General features: G+C 43.2%; 2 protein-coding genes and 8 non-coding genes across 10 annotated transcripts; 4 read left to right on the top strand and 6 right to left on the bottom strand.

The window, feature by feature from the left end:
* The first annotated feature begins 11,624 nt into the window (after nt 1–11,624).
* Nucleotides 11,625–11,696, top strand: TRNAM-CAU (transfer RNA methionine (anticodon CAU)). The gene has a single exon. It is a non-coding gene; the product is annotated as a tRNA-Met (tRNA).
* Nucleotides 11,697–12,274: 578 nt separating this feature from the next.
* On the bottom strand, nt 12,275–12,347 carry TRNAM-CAU (transfer RNA methionine (anticodon CAU)). The gene has a single exon. It is a non-coding gene; the product is annotated as a tRNA-Met (tRNA).
* Nucleotides 12,348–13,388: 1,041 nt separating this feature from the next.
* LOC128331908 (histone H2A type 1-E) lies at nt 13,389–13,933 on the bottom strand. The gene has a single exon (XM_053265938.1). The coding sequence runs from the start codon at nt 13,850–13,852 to the stop codon at nt 13,463–13,465; it is 390 nt and encodes a 129-aa protein (XP_053121913.1). The 5' UTR covers nt 13,853–13,933; the 3' UTR covers nt 13,389–13,462.
* Nucleotides 13,934–14,167: 234 nt separating this feature from the next.
* LOC128331909 (histone H2B 1/2/3/4/6-like) lies at nt 14,168–14,778 on the top strand. The gene has a single exon (XM_053265939.1). It carries the CDS (start codon nt 14,285–14,287, stop codon nt 14,663–14,665), a length of 381 nt encoding a protein of 126 aa, XP_053121914.1. The 5' UTR covers nt 14,168–14,284; the 3' UTR covers nt 14,666–14,778.
* Nucleotides 14,779–16,494: 1,716 nt separating this feature from the next.
* Nucleotides 16,495–16,567, bottom strand: TRNAM-CAU (transfer RNA methionine (anticodon CAU)). Its single transcript has one exon. It is a non-coding gene; the product is annotated as a tRNA-Met (tRNA).
* Nucleotides 16,568–16,914: 347 nt separating this feature from the next.
* On the bottom strand, nt 16,915–16,988 carry TRNAI-AAU (transfer RNA isoleucine (anticodon AAU)). The gene has a single exon. It is a non-coding gene; the product is annotated as a tRNA-Ile (tRNA).
* A 324-nt stretch (nt 16,989–17,312) lies between these two features.
* Nucleotides 17,313–17,385, top strand: TRNAK-UUU (transfer RNA lysine (anticodon UUU)). The gene has a single exon. It is a non-coding gene; the product is annotated as a tRNA-Lys (tRNA).
* A 406-nt stretch (nt 17,386–17,791) lies between these two features.
* TRNAL-CAG (transfer RNA leucine (anticodon CAG)) lies at nt 17,792–17,874 on the bottom strand. The gene has a single exon. It is a non-coding gene; the product is annotated as a tRNA-Leu (tRNA).
* A 248-nt stretch (nt 17,875–18,122) lies between these two features.
* Nucleotides 18,123–18,195, top strand: TRNAK-UUU (transfer RNA lysine (anticodon UUU)). The gene has a single exon. It is a non-coding gene; the product is annotated as a tRNA-Lys (tRNA).
* A 1,009-nt stretch (nt 18,196–19,204) lies between these two features.
* On the bottom strand, nt 19,205–19,276 carry TRNAM-CAU (transfer RNA methionine (anticodon CAU)). Its single transcript has one exon. It is a non-coding gene; the product is annotated as a tRNA-Met (tRNA).
* Between the last annotated feature and the right edge of the window lie 3,694 nt (nt 19,277–22,970).

The following is a 22,970-nucleotide window of genomic DNA, read 5'->3' as shown; positions in this document are numbered from 1 at the left end:
CCATCTCTGACAACTTTTGAATGTGTCTTTAAAGACACATTTAGTCACCCAAGCTTTTTAACTAGACCTATGGTTTTAAATTGTTTTAAGGTTTTAATTTCTGTTTTAATTGGTTTGTGTTGCTGTAAACCGCCCAGAGATGGAAGTATAATATAATAAATACATACATATATACATAAATACTTATGTCTGAGTAATCGAAGTATGCTAGCTTTCTGTTGTCACTTATATTTGGGCTACACCACCTAGAGATGTACATATCAGGCAGTATAGAAATATGATAGATAGATAGATAGATAGATAGATAGATAGATAGATAGATAGATATTCCCCTATTATTTATTTATTACACTTCCCCTACTTCTCTGAGGCCCAAGACGAATTGGGCGGGGGACAAGCAAGATGTTGCTCAGAGTTGCATTCTTGAAATAAGTCTTTAATTTCAACAAGCAGCCACAGTGGGGCTTGGTCCACACTGGAACAGCAATGTGGGGCGGGGGCGGGGGGATCAGTCTAAGACATAATGTCCTCATGATGGCCCAAATCCAGATGACCTTCAAAGGCCCTTCCAAATGCAGCATTCTATGTCACCCTAAAGCGCTATTCTATAGGCTTCTATGGAAGTCACATCAAAATAGGGGCCATTTCTACTGATTCCATTTCGACTTCAAGCATGCCGATTTTTTTCTTGTTTGATTCCATCCTGGGGGGTCACTGAGGGTCATTTGGAACCTGCAAGCCCAGAACGGTAGAATGTTGTCATCCGACAAATATATTTGCTTCAGCAGTTTCGCAATCAATGATCCTAGGAGATGGAGTCCAAATACCTTTTGGTAATGATTAGCTCCCTTGCAGTTACCAGACTCACTGTAGTTCATTCAAGTCTCTAGACACTTTTCAGATGGGGCTTGAAAACAATCTGTGAAGTCTAGCATTACTAGTGTTACATACCAGCATCCCCCTTGTCTAAGTAGTGAGAAATTCCAGAAGTGCAGTCCTATCCAGACGCTGACTCCCTTCCAAGGAAAGATCCCTACGGGTTTATTGTGTCTTTGTAAGAGTTGGTGTATTTCCAAATATACATACTGAACATTAGAGGGAACTGAAGAGGCAGAGCACTCTTGCAAGCAGCAAAAGGTTACCTCCGGTCACCAGAGATGTATCTGCCCCTTCTCCATTCCAGGCTCACCAACACTCAGAGGCTGTTCTCACAAGCAGCCAAGCCTGGGCTTGATGCCCGAGAGGATCTGCCAGGATCCATGTGGATCCCGGTGCTGCCGTGGTGCTAAACCCAGATTTCAAGCCTGGCTTTTAGTTGGGGTTAACGGAGCAAGCACTCTGTTAACCCTGGCTCTGGGATTGTGTGTCAGCGTGGGTTGCTTGCAACCCACACTCGTACAGAGACGGGCACTGAGAGCACCCATCCCCCAGGAGATTCTCCCAATGCACTGGGCTTGGCATGTGGTGTCTTGTGGAATGTCCTGGCCTCCGGAGATTGGGTGGTGTGGGAGTGCAGAAAGCACTGAGGCTGTCATCAGCCAGGGCAGAAGATGGGGGGACAGAAAGGAAGGGCAGTGGGGTGGCCAGGAGGCAGGGAACGGCAGGCCAGTGTGACAATGCCTAGGCAGTGGGAGGCAGGGTGGGATACCTACACTTGGATGAGCTGCCCCTAGATGGGCAAAATGAGGGAGTTCCAGAAGCAAGGTGCCACCACCGTGAAGACCCTGCACTGGTGTTTTACCATTCTTTTGGTTATTGAGAGGTGGCTCCCGCTTCTCTGTGTAAGGACTACTGCCATCCAGAATACAGCAAGGGAAGGAAATCGGGGAGAAATTTTGCTGCTATGATTGTGCTCCATTTCCAGAATGGATTATCTCAAACCAGAAGGGTCGGAGACATTGGCAAGAGACCAGCGCAGAGTTATATGTATTTTCTAGAACTGCTATAAAACTGGATAATGCCTTGCTGGGTTTTGTTTGTTTGTTTGTTAAGTTTATTATAACTTGGTTTTCAAAAATATCCCTGCATTTAAGTGTAGAGGGGAAACTACTTTGATGGGAGTTTCCAGTCCAAGAAAATGTAAAAATAATAATCATAATCATAATACCCAGCGGCTCAAAGTTGGGAACCCCTACACCAGAGTAGTCAGGAAAGGAGGAAAGGAAATCCTAGGCTGCAGTTCCTCTTTAGCACCACCAGAGAGCAGTCAAGGATCAGAAATGGTTCGTAAAGAGCACAAATGATAGGAAAAAACAGATTACTTGCGATGAGATGAAATCTCCTTCGCTTTGATTGATTGATTGATTGATGCATGTTTTGGGTGGTATAGAAATATGTTAAATAAATAAATAAAATAAATAAGTGTCCTCAAGTTGGGTTTGACTCTCAGCCACTACATAGATAGACACTACATAGACTGTCTCCAGGATGATCTGTCTTCAGCTTGTCCTTGAATGTCTCTCAGTGGTGCATTCACATTGCTGTCATCATTAAGTCCATCCACCTTGCTGCTGGTCGGCCTCTTCTTCTCTTTCCCTCAACTTTTCCCAGCATTATGGACTTCTCAAGGGAACTGGATCTTCGCATAATGTGTCTAATAGTTTGAGAGCCTGGTCATTTGTGCCTCAAGTGAAAATTCTGGATTGATTTGTTTTATGATCCATTGGTTTCCTGGCTGTCCATGATATCCTCAAAAGTCTTCTCCAGCACCAAAGTTCAAAAGCGTCAATGCTTTTTATCTCTTGCTTCTTCAAAGTCCAGCTTTCATATCCATAGAGTGTCACAGGAAAAACCATTGTCTAAACGAGTCTAATCTTTGTAGGTGTAGACACATCACGGCATCTAAATACCCTTTCCAAGGCTTCATTGCAATCCTACCAAGTGCTAGTCTGCGGCGTATTTCTTGACTGCTGGATCCTTTACTGTTGACGGTAGATCCTAAAAGGCAGAAGCTATCCACCACTTCAGGGTCTTCATTATCAATTCTGAGGCTGGTTGCTGCACCCGTTGTCATTAGTTTAGTCCTCTTTACGTTTAGTTGTAGTCCCATTTTTTCTCTGTGCTCTTTGACTTTCATTACTAGAGCTTGCAGATCATCCTCATTTTGAGCCATCAGAGTAGATGTTTCTTCCTCCAACTTTAAAAACACGCTCATCTTCTTCCAATCCAGCTTCTCTCAGTATATGTTCATCATATAAGCTGAGTAAATAAGGAGAAAGTATACCGCCTTGTCTTCCTCCTTTGTCAATCTGGAACCAGTCTGTTTCACCATGTTCCGTCTGGACTGTGGCTTCCTGTCCTGTGTATAGGTTTTTCATGAGAACAATGAGATGTTCTGGGATACCATTTTCCTCAGGATATTCCACAACTTGACATGGTTGACTTTTCTGTAGTCAATAAAGCACATATTGACTTCATAGCTTGGGGGAAATGAGGCATTTAAAGACAGACAGCCTCATGGTCAACAAGAGCTCCAGGCCATATCTCTGAGGTCAGACCTGGAGGGCTATTGCAACAGCATTATGTGATCAAGGGATTAAGCATGAAGAAGGATTTCTGGAGACCATTTACTCATTTTAGAAATGGGCCCCAGGAACAGGACACAAATCCTGAGAGATGAAAATATGCACAGCTTTCTCTCTCTGAATACCAAATGCTGGGGATAAACAGGAAAAGCAGATGCCCTGATGCTCTGCTTGTGAGTTCCCCCAGAGTATTTTGACCAGAGGCGGATTAACGTAGTAGCAAATGTAGCATTTGCTACGGGCTCCGCGTTTTTGAGGGCCCCACATGCCCGGCTTCCAACTGGGAATTAAAGTTAAAACTTTACCTGTTTTATTTGGTCTATATTAGATCAAATATCCCTTTTCTGCTAAATGTGCCTTTTCAGAGAAGGCCCAGCACAGCATCTGTCCAGTGGCTGTTGCTGGTGCCTACCACATTTTTCTTTTTAGAGTGTGAGCCCTTCGGAGACAGAGAAGCATCTATCCACTCTTTATTTTTCACTTTGAGAATTTTGATTGAAAATCACTTTGAGAATTTTGATTGAAAAATGGTATATAAGTTCACTGTTGTTGTAGTAAGTGTGAGTTTGTGGCTTGGTCTCCCATACTCCAAAATATAGCAAATGAAAAAAATTGAATTACTTTACTATGCAAGTAAATAATTTACGTTTTAATATTTATGTGCATTTTTTAAAAAAATTAGGGCCCCTTTATAACATATGCTACAGGCCCCGCACTGGCTTAATCCGGACCTGATTTTGACTGTCCCCTGTTGGAAGCAGGATGCTAGACTAAGATGGAGACAATTCACTTGCCCAAGGCTTGATTGTAAACTGAATGAAAGGCAGGACTGGAGAGGGTTTTCAGCCATGGAACACCCAACCATTCTCATTTGCTATTCCAACCAGTCATTTTCGAGCAAGCAATACAGTTGATCTCCCACCCAGAGCCTTCCCCCAAATAAATGCCCCCTCATTTGATTTATTTTCCATTTCTTTTTTAGGGCAGATTCCTGATTAATCATCCAGGAGGCCAGCAGATGTACCTGCATAGAAATACCAGCTCATGCTTCATAGAAATACCAGCTCATGCTTCATAGAAATACCAGCCAACATCCAGACTAGCAAATCACTTGGGTTCCAGATTAGAGTTATGCTAGTGCAAATGGGGCCTGGGTGAAAGCCAGAATATGCCGGAATGGGCCAGAACAGCCCCTTAAAAATCAAACTGGATCCTCAAACCAGTGGGATGTGTCAGAAACACTGGAGAACAGTATTTTAGCACTGAAATATTTCCAATTTTACACTCTTATTAACCCTCCAGAGCTAAAAATGGAGTGGAACAGGCCAGAACATCCTGCAAAAGCCTGGTCAATTGCACATTTATTAACCACTTCAGAGCCAGAACGGCTTGAAACTGCCTTGGACGCTCCCCTAACAGTCGAGCTGCATTGCCAAAACAGTGGAATGGGCTGCAGATACTGGGGGGAAATATTGTAGCACTGAAATATTTCCAGTCTTGCACTTTTATGAACCCCTTCAGTGCCAAAAATGGACTGGGTTGCTGCAATCGCCTGAAACGTCGCAGAACTGCCCCCAAACTGCCAAACTGCATTCCAAAACAGTGGCATGGGCTGCAGGCACTGGAGAGTATTGCAGCGCTAAAATATTTCCAGTTGTCCACTTTTATGGACCCCTGAAGTGCCAGAAATGGACTGGGATTGTACAGTCACTTGAAACAGCCCAGAACACCCCCCAAACGGTCAAGCTACATTCCCAAAACAGTGGAATGGGTTGCAGACGCTGGGTGAAGAATATTGTAGCCCTGAAATATTTCCAGTCGAAGCACTTTTAAGAACCCCTTCAGTATCAAAAATGGACCAGAATGGTGCAACCACCTGAAAGTGCCTGGAATGGCATCCAAACTGCCAAACTGCATCCCAAAAACACTGGTGTGGATTGCAAGTCAGAACCAATTTCAAGACAGCTGTTTCCAGAAATGTACCTCAAGGGTCCTCATTTGATCTACTGTCAAATTCCTGTCTTTGGCAGGAGAAGGGCGCTACAGCTCTTCTTGATCATTGTGCTTAACGGGGAAACTGTGCAAAAAACCAAAGGAGGACACCATAGTCCTTTGTCAAGCTGTATCATCTACACTGGTATCGTCTGCATTGTCTTGAGATAACTGAAGTTCCTCACGGAATAGACAAATGTCCAAAGAGCTGTGGCTGATATAAGTGGCAAAGGGAAAAAAAAATCTTCAAAGAAGGCTACACTCTTTCCTTTTACACAGCCTCCATTATGATGGAACTTAGTAGCATTGCTAACAGAGGAGAATTAGAAACTTGTTTTTAATAATAATAATTTAATAATAATTAGGAACTTGTTTTTAATAATGCTAAGAATAAAGAATTTCTTCAGCACAAAAATATAATTGCTGACTGTAAGGATCAAAAGTGGGGGTGGGGGATACAAAATTCCCCCTCTAGCTGTGAGGCGTCCTGGGTATGTTTCCACCATCCACTTTTTTAATAAGAGCAGATTCACCTTTCCAAGGGAATATTCTGGGAGAGTAAAGTGGGAAACTCCTCCCTACAAGAAAGGCTTGAGCAGACTTAGGTTTTCAGAAGCATGTGACTAGGGCAGAACCCAATAAGGAGTGACACTCTATAACAAGAAGAAGAAAGATTTATTAATAATTGGATGATAAGGAAAACTATAGAGGCATCAACAATCACTGCTTCAAGTAAAACCCTCCCCCAGGAACAACAAGAACCATGCAGTCAGATCCAAGCTCTTAAACAGAGATAAATTACCTGATGTATCTCGCTAAACTGGTCTCTATCCTTCCTGCTTCCTTCCATGTAAGGAACTTCCAGTTGATTCCCAGCCCAAGGCTGTTAGTCTCACCTTTTGTTACAGTAGTTGCTGATCATACCTCACTCAGAGGCCTGCAGGGAAGAACTGAACTGAACACACAACTAGGGATGTGAAAAGAACCACAGAGGCGCGGTCTGGTGCCGGCGGGGGTCTCCCATTAAGGGCAGTGGGGTTGCACTTACCCCTCCCGCCGCTTTTCCCCCACCGATGCTCTGTTTCTTTCAAAAGTTTTGGGGGCGGCAGCATTCCTCCCTGCTGCCCCTGCCCCTATTCTTGTCTGAAACGACCAGAAGTAATGAGCGCGCATGTGCTCGCCACCCCACGTGCGCCCACTGCACACATCACATGCTGCCCCCAGATTTTAGCTCCTCTATCCGGCTGCTAAATTCCACCTGGATTTACACAGATTTCAAATGCGCTGCCCAGATTGCCTGGATTTTTACTCTGGATCCGATCACATGGGAGGGCAGAGAAGGAGGGGAAAGTATACAAAATCTGTCAAATAAAATAAATAAATAAGATGCAAATTGGTTGCCACATAATTTGCATAATATGCAGATTAGGCCACCTGGATTTGGGAAGCTTGAATATGGCAGCCAGGATGCTTCTCAAACACTGTGTAATGGATGCAGCCTGCCAAACTGACCTAGGCAGGGCCCCAAACCTTCCTATCACTGAAAGCCTAAAGTACATAGTGGCACCTGCTGCATATCTAACATGGCTAGGTTAGATTATTTATTTATTTATTTTTACATTTATAGCCCGCTCTTCCTCCAAGGAGCCCAGAGCGGTATACTACATACTTAGGTTTCTCCTCACAACAACCCTGTGAAGTAGGTTAGGCTGAGAGAAAAGTGACTGGCCCAGAGTCACCCAGCAAGTCTCATGGCTGAATAGGGATTTGAACTCGGGTCTCCCTGGTCCTAGTCCAGCACTCTAACCACTACACCACACTGGCTCCCTTTTAGATTAGATTAACATGGCTGCATATCCAACACAGCTAGAGGCCCCTAACCACAGAAGAGCCTTCACCCTAGCAGCAGCTTTGGCTGTGTTAGATGGAAGGTACAAACCCTGCTTCACGGAACTCCTGTGCCCCTGCGATGCTGGGCAAGTGGAAATTACTGAGCATGTCCACTTACACTGCCTATTCTATAGAGACATTTGCAATACTTTCCTTCTCTCATCACTTTACAGGGTTGCCAGGCCACACACGCCAGTTCTACGCCTCCCTACTACTCTCTGATTGCCACCCTTTCATAAAACATCATGTTGCCAAGTTCTGTGCGGCAACGTGCAAAATTCGCCAGGATCCGACCACCAGCAAGAATTAACCAGGCCCAACAAAACTCATGCCTGCACTGCCTGCCCCACTACTCAGTTGCAGAGTTTTCATTATGTCATATTTTAATCAAATTCTAACTCCAGTTGTTATGGACAATGGTCAATTTGGGTGGGTGTTTGATCCAAAATGGACAGGGGGGCCTAAAAAAAAAAATTATTATTATTTTGATTGACGGCGGGGCCTAAGTAGAGACATCTTGTGCAGTCTTGGTGTGAGACTCTGTTTTTGCTGAGAACAGCAAAAATAACTGTGGTTGTGCATTCTGTTCCCAGCCTCCACTTCTCCACTCCCAGTCCAAAGAATGAGCTCATCCGTTTCTGACTTCGTTGTTTCGAATTGGGAGGGGGTAAAGTGAGAGTGAAACCGTTTAACTAGCGCCTGAAGCAGTAGTGTGTTGGGGCAGAAGTCAAAGATCTGGAGTAGATCCTACTGTAGTGTGAAAACATCTAGAACGAAGTCAACTTGGAAAGCTTTTTCGCAGGTTGGAGGGAGCAAGGAGAACATTTTATTCTGAGGTTTACCTTTTGGATTTTTTCCCCCCTTCAGTTTACTTACTTGCTTATTTTTAAAAAAAACATCTGAAATATCATCTTTCACCCAAGCTTTCCCAGCATTTTAAAATTGTCTGCTTTAATTTTATGGTTGATTTTAAATTGTTGAGTTGTTCTAACTTTTTATACGTGTTTTAATTGTTTTATGTTAACCACCCAGAGATGAAAGTTTGGGTGGTTTTAGAAGTTTGATAAATAAATAATAAATATACTTTGAAACTGAATTCCTCTGCACAAGGGTGTGCCTTGACTTTATGTCCATGACTGTGTTCTGCTTTTATTTATCTATCATGTTTTTATGCTGCCTGATATGTACATCTCGAGGCAGTGTACATAATTTAAAATACTTGAAAGTCAAAGCAGATTAAAATACAGGACACAATAAAAACAGCATAAAACAGTTATTAAAACAAATTGTTAAAATCATTAAAAAGTAATTCTAATTAAAAGCCTGAAAAAAACAGGAGAGTCCTGAGGGTCTTCCTGAAAACAAACAGAGAAGGAGATGCTCTTATTTCAGCTGGGGGGAACATATTCCAAAACAGCAGCCACCAAATGAGCTGGTGGCAACTGTAACTGGACCTCTCCAGAAGATCGTAATAAGTCTAGAGGTTACCAGCATATGTACCACTGTTTTAAGGTCATTCACCTCTAGAAATGGATGTAGCTGACATATCAGCCGAAGCCTGGCCACCATCTCAACCTGAGAACCAGGGAGCGCTTTGGGTCCAGGAGCACTCCCAAGCTTACATACCTGATATTTCAGGGGGAGTGTAACCTCATCCAGAACAGGCAGATCTAAACCATCTTCTGGGTCCCGGCCCCCCAAGTCAGTACCTCCATCTTATTTGGATTCAACTTCAGTTTGTTATCCCTCATCCAGCCCATTACTGCCTCCATGCAGGCATTTAGGGAAGATATGCCATTTCCTGATGATATGATTTTGTTATTCTTTTTGTTATTAGCAACAAAAGAGATATTAGGGAAGACAAGGAACCCTCTTCTTCTTTTCATTTTTTACTTGTCGGAACATTCCATGGCCTAGCTACAGCCTAGCACATCATAGGGTTCCCTGGGCTGGGTGGAAGGCCTAACAGGGATCAGAAAAACATTCCCTGCAGGCTTATACATCTCTCCCTCCAGAGGTGTCATATGCATGGCAGAATTCTAACTGTTATACAACTTCTCATAGATTTTAGTTTTATGTTCACAGTCTATAATTTCCTGATCTCTATACATTTATCATATTTTAATCAACATTATAACACTCCATAGATTTTCGTTCAACAGCAATAAGGTTTTAGCTTTAACTTAGACAGGCATAGACTGCTTTTAATGCTACAGCTATGTTTTATCTTATGCTGGTCAAAGACTGAAATTGATTGATTGATTGATTGATTGATTGATTATATTTATATGCCACCTGATACATGTATCTCCAGATGGTGTACACAATCCAAAAACACAACAATAATGCAACAGAATAAAAACAATTAAAACCATTTCATAGGATAAAAAAAGGTTAAAATTAATTTTAATTAAAAGCTCGAGGAAACAGGTGTGTTTTAAGGGTCTTTTTAAAAAAGCAAGCAGAGATGGAGAAGTTTTGATTTTGACAGGAAGTATTTTCCGAAGCCCTGGAGCAGCCACAGAGAAGGCCTGGTGGCCATTGAGATTTCCTCTATGGTGGCTTCTAGTGCTGGGTTAATGGGTTGCATCTTTTCCTCAACATATTGCATTATCTGAGACCTGAGCAAAATCACAGAAAACAACTGATGAAGCAAAATAATGAAGGACACGGATTTTTGCTGTAGTTCTCATTATTGTTGAGAGAGACACACAACCATATATTGTGTATGGTTGTGTTATTAACAAAAATGGGTTAATTTTAAAAATATTTGGTTAATTCTAATGTGGTTTTTACCATATTTACCTGAATAGAAAACAACTCTGAACTAAAGAAGGCCCCCTTCAAACGTAGAGGTTAAATACAGGTTATACCAGCATTTACTCAAAAGGAACAGGACCCTGAATGTAAAACAACTTCCTGTTTTCTAATATTAAAAACCTGGGAAGAAACTAGTCTTGGATTCAGGTAAATATAGTAAATATTTATATTGTTCTTTAATTGTTGTGTGTGTTTTGAAACCTTAATGTTCTGTAAACCACCTTGAGGCCCTTGTTTTAGGTGATATACCAAAATGCTGAACAAATACATACATAGGGAGGATTATCCAAAATCCCATTTAGGCCATTTGCCAGATTGACTCCTACTATTACAGTAACAAGGTAAAATGGCACACTTCAGGTGCCATATTCCTGACTGGCTAATGGTCATTATTCATCCATCTGTTTAACCATTGGTTTGTTCAGTTGCATATCAAATAAGATTGCCTCCCAGTGTGGTTTACAATTTTAAAAAAATCCATCAAAAGATGCAGTATGACCCCTGCTAACTGGGCAAAGAGGCGGGTTCCAGGTGATGATTCTCTTATATTTAGCAGGGGAACAGCAACTGTCCCTATCTGACATATATATTATCTCTGCTGCTGGCATCTCTTTCATGTTTGGTTTCAGGCCATGAGACCCCTTAGCTCATTGTATAGGATGGACAGTATATGATGGGATGGGGGTATTATCCCATGTAAAAATCCCATAATGTTTTCAAAGAAAGAGAGCCAAATTAGGGTTTCACTCCCAAGGGATCATTATAGAAGATCCAAAACCCTTCTGGTTTTGCCTCTCACAGAGATATGGATTTAGGAATTGATTGGTCCCACAGGCAGTACTAGAGGGGAGGCAGGGGGCAGCACCCTCCCCCAAAAAGTGTCTTGTCTCCCCACAGCCCCCTCCCACTTTCTGTTTCAGAAGTCTGATGTCTGTGGGACACAGCTTGCCCACCCATAAATGCACTTTCCCCTTCTGTGACCCCCCCACCCCCTGAATTTTTTTCTGGTTCCACTGCTGACTAGCCCTTTAAATAAATAAATAAAAACTAACGAAAGCAACCCTATCCTCAACAACCTCCTGGAATTATTTTCCATGCAAAAGAAAGACTGGCAGCTTGTACGGATTTAGGAAACATAAGAAAAATCAACCAACGAATGATACAAAGCTAAAGGAGACACAGCTGTATAAGTTAACATACAACGTCCAGATACATGAGTTTACACTGTATGGAAAAACTGTATGAAATACTTCCCTTCCAAGAGAACGAAATGATTTGCAGAGAGTGCAGAATAATGTTTGTAATTTCTCCAAAAGGTCCCGTTTGCCTGTATCATCACAAAGGAGACAATTAAGAGTAGCCTTTTAAAGAGTTTTAATAAAAGCTTGGTTCGTATACAGCAGAGTGGCGCAGCGGAAGCGTGCTGGGCCCATAACCCAGAGGTCGATGGATCGAAACCATCCTCTGCTAAATTATTTTACATTTTCTTGTTTCCCTGCTCCAAAAGCCCTTTCTTGTGCACTTTGAGATTTTTGTAATATTTAATGTACTTTGCTGCCCACCCATTTTATTTCTCGGATGCATCAAGGAGCAGGAAATGGTTTTTATGGTTTTTTTCTAGCTTAAAAGGAATTTAGACTATCTAGATGTTCTAGAACTACTTAGAAACCTACCAATATTTTCTATTGACTTCAAAAGAAGCACAGACTTTTCAGACATCCTTTCTACCCTTCAAGCTTTATCGAATGGGCTAGCAAAGATCACAGTCTCAAACCCTGACGTGGGGCTGGGAGGCTTAGATAAATTTAAACGGTTATTTCTAAAGTAAATAATTATTTCTAAACTTAATTTGGCCTCTTCTTTCAGCCCAGTGAAAGAAAGGCAAAGTGTACAGAAGCTGACGTTATCCAAAACCATGTTGCTAGTTCACTGAACACGGTTCCCAGGCTGATTTACTTCGTAAAATAAGGCGATCCGTCCAGTAAGGGAAAGTAAAACCAGCAACTTGCTATTAATTCATTGTAAAAAATGAAGCATCAAAACAAACATGCCCTCTCTGAGGCTCGAACTCAGGACCTTCAGATTATGAGACTGACGCGCTGCCTACTGCGCTAAGAAGGCACTGTGGAAAAGCGAGTATTTTCATTTGGAAGATTTCATTGGATTACTACCGCCTTCACTTGAAACTCAAACCGGCAAAAAGTGGGACCTCGCTGGAGTTGTACTGCCCTCGCCACCACCCAGAAACTGAACATTTCGGGAACTTATTCAACTGAGGAGGATCTTGACTCCCCCTGCGCTTTAGGCAGCTCTGACGCGTCTGCCTCCGATTGCCTTACTCTTTACATTTAAAAAAAATATGTAAAAGCTGCTAACGAGCCAGTTTAAGAGGCCACCTGCCGTGGTTGGTCCCAGCAGGCCTAGACATCTTAGATTAGCTATATGGCGGGGTTCAGATTTGGGACTTCCTATATAATTCTGTGGATTAAGAAATTAACGCTGAGAAAAAGAAGAATTACTCTTCCCGGGCTGTTCTCAAGACTTTTTACACTGACAGCCTATTGGCCAAGCCCGCTTGCTATTACAAGCGATGGGCCCGAATTCTTTTTGAAATTCCCGCGCTCGCTGAGATTGGCCCAAAGGTTTTTTTAAAAAAACAAAAACGCGCGCGCTACCAAGTATTTAGCCAATCACTTTTGCCCTTCCAGAACTCATCTTCCTGCTCAATGAAAAGAGACATATTCTATGATCCGAACGAGAAAACTTTTGCGGGAAAGAGACCAAGGAACCCAGTTCAAAGTCGTTACTTAAGTAGCGCCGTTAGAAGCTTTGTTACATTGCTGTTTTATTGCCAATATATTACATTGCTGTTTTATTGCCAATCTGTATTCCATTCTTGTTACTCGCTGTTCTTACAAAATACATCGGACGTGCTTTCGCAGTTTAAACCTGCAATTACTCTGCTCTTGATAAGTTTTGAACACAAATCTCCGGAAGCATACCTGTCTAATTGCTCAGAATAGCACTCGCCCAGCCCAACACTCCAGGTCAACCACCTTGAAAAACTACATTGCACCTTTATGACGCTTACTCTACGAGTTATTTTACCGAAAGCAGTGACATAGCTATGAAAGAGATCAGCTCTTTTCTGTGAAATTGTGGGTGGCTCTTAAAAGAGCCTTTTGGTTTTGGTTTTTTGTGTGAGTGGAAAATCTATGCAACAAGTTTTTAAAAAGTTATTTTCCTTTGGCTTTGTGACTCTCCGTTTTCTTGGGGAGCAAGACAGCCTGGATGTTGGGCAGGACTCCTCCTTGGGCGATGGTGACTCTACCCAGCAACTTGTTCAACTCCTCGTCGTTGCGGATGGCCAGTTGCAGGTGGCGAGGGATGATCCTGGTCTTCTTGTTGTCCCGGGCAGCGTTACCAGCCAGCTCCAGGATCTCAGCGGTCAAATACTCGAGCACAGCAGCCAGGTAGACAGGTGCTCCAGCCCCAACACGCTCAGCATAGTTGCCCTTTCTCAATAACCGATGCACACGACCCACGGGGAACTGCAACCCAGCACGAGAAGAGCGGGTCTTGGCCTTGGCCCGCGCCTTGCCTCCTTGTTTTCCACGTCCAGACATAGCAACCAGATTTAGCAAACCAAATAAACCAGAATTTTAAAAAACCCGCAAACTGTGAAAAGATATTTGTGTGTCAGTCCTTATATACTTTTTCTGAGCATTGAAAGCGCGAATTCTGATTGGTTTGCCTTTGTACTCAGCACCCAATAAGCGTATGGATTCTCAGTCTAACCAATGAAAGAAGAGATTGTGAAACCTACCAATGAAAGACGCACGATGTCAAGCAGGTAACCAATACGAGCTCGCTCCAAATTCTGAATCTTCAAGATTCTCCTCTGTTGCGTCAGTACGAATTCTAACCAATGGCAAACTAGTCTTTGGGATGCTTCGTTTGCATGAGGGCGCTATAAATAAAAGAGCCCAGAACTGCGGCTATATGCTCGTGGTTGTTCGTTTTGCAGTGTAGAGGCTTGAGTGTTTTGCGACTGAAGGATGCCCGAACCAGCAAAGTCTGCGCCTGTTCCCAAGAAGGGGTCGAAAAAGGCTATTACCAAGACCCAGAAGAAGGGGGACAAGAAGCGCAAGAAGAGCAGGAAGGAGAGCTACTCCATCTACGTCTACAAGGTGCTGAAGCAGGTCCACCCCGACACCGGCATCTCCTCCAAGGCCATGAGCATCATGAACTCCTTCGTCAACGACATCTTCGAGCGCATCGCCGCCGAGGCCTCCCGCCTGGCCCACTACAACAAGCGCTCCACCATCACTTCCCGGGAGATCCAGACGGCCGTGCGCCTCTTGCTGCCGGGAGAGTTGGCCAAGCACGCTGTGTCTGAAGGCACCAAGGCGGTCACCAAGTACACCAGCTCCAAGTAAATTTCTCCCCGAGAAGACAGTTCAAAACCCAAAGGCTCTTTTAAGAGCCACCCACTTTCTCAGTAAAAGAGCTGCTAATATTCCTAAATAAACCTAAGTATGATATTCTATTAGTACCAGTTTCAATACCTTATCTTTTGAAAAATTTTGGGTATGCAATTGCTGACTTTAAAGCATACATAATGGTGAGTGTGTTTATAATGGTTAGTGTGTTTATCAAGTTAAGGTCCTTCCTGTGTTTGAGCCTCAGAGAGTGCATATTTATTGTAATGATTTATTTTTTGCAATGAATTATTATTTGTATACCACTTTTCAACAAAGTTTCCAGAGTGGCTTACTTTAAAAAAAAAAAATAATACATAATTAAGATGGTTCCCTGTCCCCAAAGGGCTTACAATCTAAAAAGGAAACGTGGACACCAGCAACAGCCACTGGGAAGCCTGCTAATAGTTTCGCTGCTACTTTTCCCTTACTGCACAGATTTCCTTATCTTCCAAAGTGAATCATCCTGGGATCCCTGTTCTGAAAATAAGCAAAATGCTTTTACCTAATGTCTGTTTCTATCCACTGTGCCCATGGGGCTGAAAGAAGGGGCCAAATTCAGTTTAGAAATAAGTATCTTTTTAATTTGGAGTATGGAGAATGCATTACCTAGATAATGAGAATTCAGAAGTAGAAATCTTAGTACTAAGAAACCTGGCTGGGTACTGTAAAAACATAATTAGGTTAGGCCAAAAATCCATTAAAAGCTGTAATCTATTTCTACATTGGCTAATCAAATATTTCTAGGAAGCACATGGCTAAGGCTTTAAAAAGTACCTGTTTCCAAGAAAAGTACCTGTTTCTTGCTTGTCACTCTAGGACCAACAAATGGAAGTACTTTTTTACACAACACATAATCAACTTGTGGAATTCTCTGCCACAAGATGTGGTGACAGCCAACAACCTGGATGGCTTTAAGAGGGGCTTGGATAACTTCATGGAGGAGAGGTTTATCATTGGCTACTAGCTGGAGAACTATAGGCCACCTCCCGCCTCAGCAGCAGGATGCCTCTGAGTACCAGTTGCAGGGGAGTCACAGCAGAAGAGAGGGCATGTCCTCAACTCCTGCTGTGTAGGCTTCCAGTAGCATCTGGCTGGCCACTGTGCGAAACAGGATGCTGGACTAGATGGGCTTCCTTGGGCCTGATCCAGCAGGACTGTTCTTATGTTCACTCACTCACACTGTAATTGATACTCAACAGGTATATTGTCTCTGTACCTGGAGGCTCTGTTTAGTTGCTGTGGCTAATGATAAATGTATCCACAAACTTGTCTATTTCAAATAAAGGTGAACAAACTTATATTTTACCTCACAAACTTGTCACCACTGTCTCATGGCAATAGGTTGCATACATTGCTTTGAAGAAGCTGTTTCTAACTGTCCTGAATTTGCCAGCTAGTTCATTGGGTGACCATAAATTTTGAGTGTTTTGGGAGAAGAAAAAAACTACAATGAGAGCTTACCTGAAAAAGGCCAGGTGGCTTAAGCATGTTGCACAGAGGAGTGTTTAGATTAGAAGTGCCATCCAATTGTTAATCAGAATAAGAAGAAAATCTGGCTGTTTGATCTAAAACTTACCAGGTTATATTCCCAGAGTATAGTTTGTGTTCTTAAATTTTATTTCTTCTTACAGGACTGTTACTAAGAGCACAGACAAAATAAACTCACACTAGTAGGGGAGAAAACTGTCTGTTTAAGGGGTTGTATAGTAACCTATTTTCAATAATGAAATGTTACCAATGCTTTCTTGTGTACCTAGGAGACCACTTTTACCAGGAAAAATGAATGCCCTCTCTGAGGCTCGAACTCAGGACCTTCAGATTATGAGACTGACGCGCTGCCTACTGCGCTAAGAAGGCATATATGAAACTCATGCCATTTATTGAATGTGGTAATTCACTTGCAAGGCATTTTTCTGTTTGAGGTCTTTTCTGTACTTGCTAATACTCGTTTCCTCAAAGTTTCAATAATTATGTTAATATATAAACACGAGATTGATCTCCTTGCACCCAAAACGATATAAGAAACTCATTATGGGCTTAGAGTACTTTTGAATAGTGACTGGTAAAGAATTGTGCATTGAGTTCCGCAGAGATTTGTCAGGAGTGACAAACACAAAAACAGTTCAGAAAGAACGCAACAATGATGAGCGAAGCAGGCGAGAAAGAACGGCAATACAAAATGTTACCTGCGGCAAAAATTGATGTGGCCCGTACGGGGATCGAACCCGCGACCTTGGCGTTATTAGCACCACGCTCTAACCAACTGAGCTAACCGGCCACTACTTAAAATACCACCTTCCAGGCGAGCTACTGAATCTAACAAGAGCCAGCTGCATTCCCAACAGTGGGTTCTAGAGGGCGCGTTAGCATTCTTCTAATTGATCGACAAAGTTACTAAACTCGGGCAAAAACACTTGAAAATTTAGACACGTTATATTTGCATTAAGGGAATATTTCATACCAGTTTTTTCCACGTTTACTTCAGGCCTTACACCGTTATTTGCAGGTGCAATAACCCAACTAAATGCTGACTTTCAAATCTAGTCTTGGGAGAGAGGAAGAACAAGAAAACGACCCTGTTCTGAAAATCAAGCAATTCCGAGCCCGGATAGCTCAGTCGGTAGAGCATCAGACTTTTAATCTGAGGGTCCAGGGTTCAAGTCCCTGTTCGGGCGACGGTAATTCTTTTTTATTCTAGGACAACAATTTGGTGATGTTGGTAGTACATTTCTATGTTGTGCTTCCTCCAAAAAGCCCGGAATAGCATACAAGGCGCTTCCTCTACCGTTTTCGCCTCACAACAACCCTGTGAGGTAGGTTAGGCTAAGACATGGTGACTGACCTCAGAGATCCAACCGTCTGAACCAATCTGAACCTAGGTCTTCCCCTCCCCTCCCCGCCCCGCGACTGCTGACAATTATTCAGTAGAGGCAGGTTAACTTAAAATTTGAAGTCTATGTTTTGGGTCCTTAAAATTGCACTTAATAGTCGCATTAAAAGTGAAAAATTATATTGGAGGGAGATCAATTCTATTGGAAGGAGAGGAATGTAATCTACCATGCACACACACAAAAAGAATGCTGTCAGAAGTGGGATTCGAACCCACGCCTCCAGGGGAGACTGCGACCTGAACGCAGCGCCTTAGACCGCTCGGCCATCCTGACTGCTATGTTAGCAGGCTAACTTTAAGTGTAACAGTAGCAACACCATTTAGTGGATGTCATTAGCCCTGCTCAGATGATTTTCCTCTGCCCCATTTGATTGATCAAAGAAGAGGGATCTGCTTATTGCGAAGCATAGCAGCAGTATTTTTCTTTTAAAACCAGGAAGAATGTCTACAGCTAATCAGGGAATCGCTAAGTGACACTCATAGTTCTGCACTAGAATACTCTTAGAAAAACGTGTTCTCAGAGCCCGGATAGCTCAGTCGGTAGAGCTTCAGACTTTTAATCTGAGGGTCCAGGGTTCAAGTCCCTGTTCGGGCGATACATATTTTTTTTAACTGGAAGAAATTCATAAATATTGAGTATCTTATTGCCAGGAAGTCTCAAAAGGAATCTCGAGAATTTTTCATATAATACTTCTACGAAATGGCGTTACTCTTTTAAGCTCTCTCATTGCTGTAACTCTGGCCAGTAATCTAGCTTGTCTAGGTAACCAAGATCAGCTGTAGTAAACTATATGCACAGATGAATTAAATCGCTGGAGTGCTTTCCACGATGATCTACCCAACTATTTTCATGCATTAGTGATGCAGTCAGAACGACGCGGTGGTGTACCCATAATATTTCATATTATCCCAAATAATCCACCCTATCCTCGCCTTAACGAGGATGGAAGCCGTTACATTAATTAGTATATTTGTTTTGAAAAGTAGCAAAAGTAGGGACAAGTTATTTCTGCTATTTAAAATATAACCAAGCGTGCACTAAATGCATTTATTGCAACATTTGTGCATGGATTCTGTCCCTAATGAATGCAAATTGCGATTCATTAGCACATGTTGCAATAAATGGATTTAACGCTCGACTGGCTGTGTGGTTTTAAATTGCAGAAATACCTGCAAGCACTGTTTATCTGTTGCATTTATCCACATGAACGCATACCCCGAATATGCATGGTTGAAACGTGCCTAGATTCACATATATGCAGCTTAAAAAGTGAGTGAAATGATAGGAAAGACGTAGTTAGCGGTCCGTAAAATAAGCTACGACGACAGACCAGTGTCTTTCCCCTCTACGAGCTTGGTGTAGGGTTGGAGTCTTCCTAGGGTTGGAGTCTTCCATAAGAGAAGCACAAGCATTACATTTCTAGAAGTCTGATCTGAGAAGTATTGTGACTTTATTTAAACAAGATTTGGTGCTGCGGGTCTTTCATCAACTTTTGGGCTAGAGAGTAATTTTAAAATGATATTATATTTTTATTATTCCAGACTGTTCTCAAATTTAACTGCCATTATGATTTATTTTAATTTTTTAAGGCGGAAAAAGAACTTAGCAGAGGATGGTTTCGATCCATCGACCTCTGGGTTATGGGCCCAGCACGCTTCCGCTGCGCCACTCTGCTCGACGGGAACGGCGTGTTTCATTGCTTTTCTAAATAGTCACTGAAGTTTGATGTGCTGTAACAATGAGCGACAAAGCAGGAAATTGCGTTGTCAGGTCTGGAAAGAGCTTTGTCTAAAGCCCGAAGAAGTTAACTTTTCTTCAGTGTTTTACTTAAACAGCGTCTGTTTGAAAGAACAAAAGGTTTATTGTAAAAGGGTTGGTCCAGTAGTTACCTGTCTTCATTTGCAAACTAGCAAAAGCTTATCAAATGAAAGCTGTGCCCGTACCAAAAACCTCCCCTCCTGGCTTTGCAAACTGCCGATCGAGGGCCTTTCCACAATGTCCTATTCCCCCGCCCTCCCTTTGTTTTGCTGACCATCTAGCCTGATGAAGCATTCTGGAGAACATTCTGAAAGCCCGAGCGCGACTGGTGATATTCTCATTGGGGCATTGCATAACTTTATTTTCCTCGTTTATCTTGAGACCCAGGCCTGCAGACGACCCAGCACACCCCACAACCTGTGTAAAGCCATTTTAACTTGAGCACAGGGAAAGTTCAGTGTGACTCAAAAACTTGCATCCCGCGAGCAGGACCCAGAGAAACACAAGCTGAGTTCTGCTCATGGAGCAAGGCTTTTCTATCTTCATTGCATCCTCCTACCCACCCCTCCCCCCAAAGCTGAACCTGAGGTGTGAGGGACCCTCTGGAGAAGTGCAGGATATGATAGGGGGTGCAGCTGAAGAAGGAGAAAGACCCTCACCTCTTGCATACGCAGGTGTCCCAGGTGGTGTGGTTGCTTGACAGCATAATGATGCTTAGCCAAGCAAATCATAATGATTTGCAGGGGAGGGAAGGGGCATCCAAAGGCCTTTCTTTCTTTCTTTCTTTATCGTATTTTTACACCACCCAAAACTTACGTCTCTGGGTGGTTTACAACAAGATTAAAAGTAAAACATTAATTAAAAACAAAAACAAAACATTTAAAAGCAAGAAATTTGAAACACAATTTAAAATTTTAAAGCAATATTCTAAAAACAACATTAAAACGATCAAAACAATATCAGTTAAAAGTCTGGGTGAAGAAATGCGTCTTTAGAGACTTTTAAAAAGATGTCAGAGATAGGGAGGCTCTTATTTCACTAGAGAGCACACTCCAAAGCCTCGGGGCAGCAACGGAGGAGGCCTGTCTCTGAGTAGCCACCAGACGAGCTGGTGGCAAATGCAGACGGACCTCTCCTGATGATCTCAATGGGCTGTGGGGTTCATAACGAAGAAGACATTCTCTTAAAAACGTTCTCTTTAGGTCCAGGCTCCAAAATTACCTAGGTTGACCTCTGCTCTGGACCCTGTTCTGTAGTTTAGGACTGGTCTAAACATGCAGTAGAAAGAAGTGGTAGAATATGAAGGTGGCAGGAGCGATATAGGAAGATACTAAAAGGCATCATCTCAGACTGCATGGGAGATGGCAATGGTAAACCCCTCCTGTATTCTACCAAAGAAAACCACAGGGCACCAGGAGTCGACACCGACTCGACAGCACAACTTTACCTTTAGAACAGAGGGCAGGTAGGAGAAGTCAAATTTTGTAATATTAGCCTCCATCAAGCACACTCTGCAAATGGAAAGCAGAACAGCAGTCCAGGATGCCTCTGAGTACCAGTTGCAGGGGAGTAATGGCAGGAGAGAGGGCACGCCCTCAACTCCTGCCTGTGGCTTCCAGCGGCATCTGGTGGGCCACTGTGCGAAACAGGATGCTGGACTAGATGGGCCTTGGGCCTGATTGATTGATTGATTGATTGATTTGATTTGTATACCGCCCTTCCAAAATGGCTCAGGGCTGGGTGATCCAGCCGGGCTGTTCTTATGTTCTTATCTTCCACGAGCTGCCCTTAAACTATTCTCTTCAAGACACGTCTTCCATATAGATGTACTAATTTGGATTTTTAAAAAAGAACATCCCATCAATTCTCTCCCCAAAGTGGCTCGCAGAAACTAAACATGTAGACACAAGGAACAGGTGTTGCCTTGAAAATGAAGCTAAGGTGCCTACTCAGTTGTGCCATGCCTCTCCAGGACTTAACCATCCATTCGGACCAGCTGAGATGGTCCCACAAATGCAGGGATGGCTCACGGTACGGTGCTGCCTGGGGCAAAGTACAAGATGCTGGCTTGCCCCATGCCCCTGCTGTGTGGCAGCCCCCTTTCAAAACCAGCCCTTGCAAGCTTTGGAAGTGCAGGGGGGCAGAGACCAGCAGCCTCCTCTTCACTCCTTGTGCTTCTTTGCAAGGAGTGTGAAGAGACACTGGCAAAACCTGCCAAGTTCAGGTCGATCCCAAGGAGCTGCTCTGATGGTGACAGAGGGCGGCATCTTGCCGCCCTGCTGGGGCCACAGTAAACTACTGCCTGAAGCCAATGCCTCACCTTGCCTCATAAAACGGCCGCACCTGCTCCAATACACCCCATACTGTCCTGCAGCTATACATTTGAAGGGGGAAGATTAGGAGCAGAAGTGGGCCAAAGTGCCCTTTTTAGAAGTTGGTCTGCCCTTGGAGTTATTGTTCTTTTCTTCAGAATATTCAAATACTGCTTTTCAACCCCCCAAAGCTTTGGAAATCATTGGTTTGGACGCCATGATGGTCAAGGCTGAGCCTTATGCGATGCAGGCCATTCACAGTACCGTTTTGCAGACATGAAACTGAGACTGAGTGATGGTAGAGGTTTGGCACTTTGTTGCGAGTTTCAAACGAGCCGCTCCTGGCCTCCTCTAGTTTTGCAAAACTGCTGGGCCCAGGAAATGTTTCCAGGCAGTGACTACTTCAATTGCACGCTGAGATATAAAAAGAGGTTCGTTGCTGAATTGCCCATAATGCAACGCTCTATGAGTGATTTATGGGAGATGTGATGCATTAGATGCACTTGTGATTTATGGGAGGGTTGGGGCAATCCCTAGAGTGGTGCATTACAGACCAATCAGGGGCTTTCATCTTTTTACATCTCTAAGTGAAAACCAATGACCACTTACAGAGCAGTTGCCACTTTGAAACATTTCCTGGGCCCTTTATGGCCGTACGTTTTTGGAGCTTTTAGCATTTACATTAGGATGGAATTTTTTGCATTTGGGTTGCTTTGTTGTGCATTCACCTAGGACTGCACTGTCAGGAAAGTCTGGATATAAATCCATGAAAGCCAGTATTCTGTAGCACTCTCGTACCACTTGTGACCCATTGAAACAGAGGCAGCCCATAATAAGCTATGCAGTGTGGTTTGACTGACAACTCAGTCAGTCTCCTCGTCTTTGCTCCCTGCCTGGGATAGCACAAATGGAGGGTCTGCTTATCTCCTGCCAGGCCACAACAGATGGCTGGAGAGTTCTGCTTGGCTTGGTGGGTCACCCAGTTGTGCAAACCAGATCTATAGCCTCCTGCCATGCATTAAGCCAGGGATTCTCAAATTTGGGTCCCTAGATGTTGCTAAACTACAACTCCCATCATCTCCAGCCATAATGGCTGAAGGGTGGGCTGGGGGTGATGGGAGTTGTGGTCCAATAACATTTGGGGCCCGAAGCTTGTGAATCGCTGTGTTAATTAAAGCTGTCCTACACCCATCCACCGCTTCAGAAAACTATGCAAAGATGAAGGGTTCATTATGTGGCTACAGCCTACAGGTACCCTTCGCAATTATGAATTCTATTTAGGAGCATTTGTGGGCAGCG

This window comes from Hemicordylus capensis, chromosome 6 (assembly GCF_027244095.1).
Source record: "Hemicordylus capensis ecotype Gifberg chromosome 6, rHemCap1.1.pri, whole genome shotgun sequence".
In the NCBI taxonomy this organism is placed as follows: Eukaryota; Metazoa; Chordata; class Lepidosauria; order Squamata; family Cordylidae; genus Hemicordylus; species Hemicordylus capensis.
Note: the sequence above shows the minus strand (reverse complement) of the source record. Positions and strands in the feature narration are given on the sequence as shown.

Excerpts from the sequence above, each read along its gene's own strand:
- LOC128331909 (XM_053265939.1), top strand. The coding sequence starts at position 14,285 with ATGCCCGAACCAGCAAAGTCTGCGCCTGTTCCCAAGAAGGGGTCGAAA.
- LOC128331908 (XM_053265938.1), bottom strand. The coding sequence starts at position 13,852 with ATGTCTGGACGTGGAAAACAAGGAGGCAAGGCGCGGGCCAAGGCCAAG.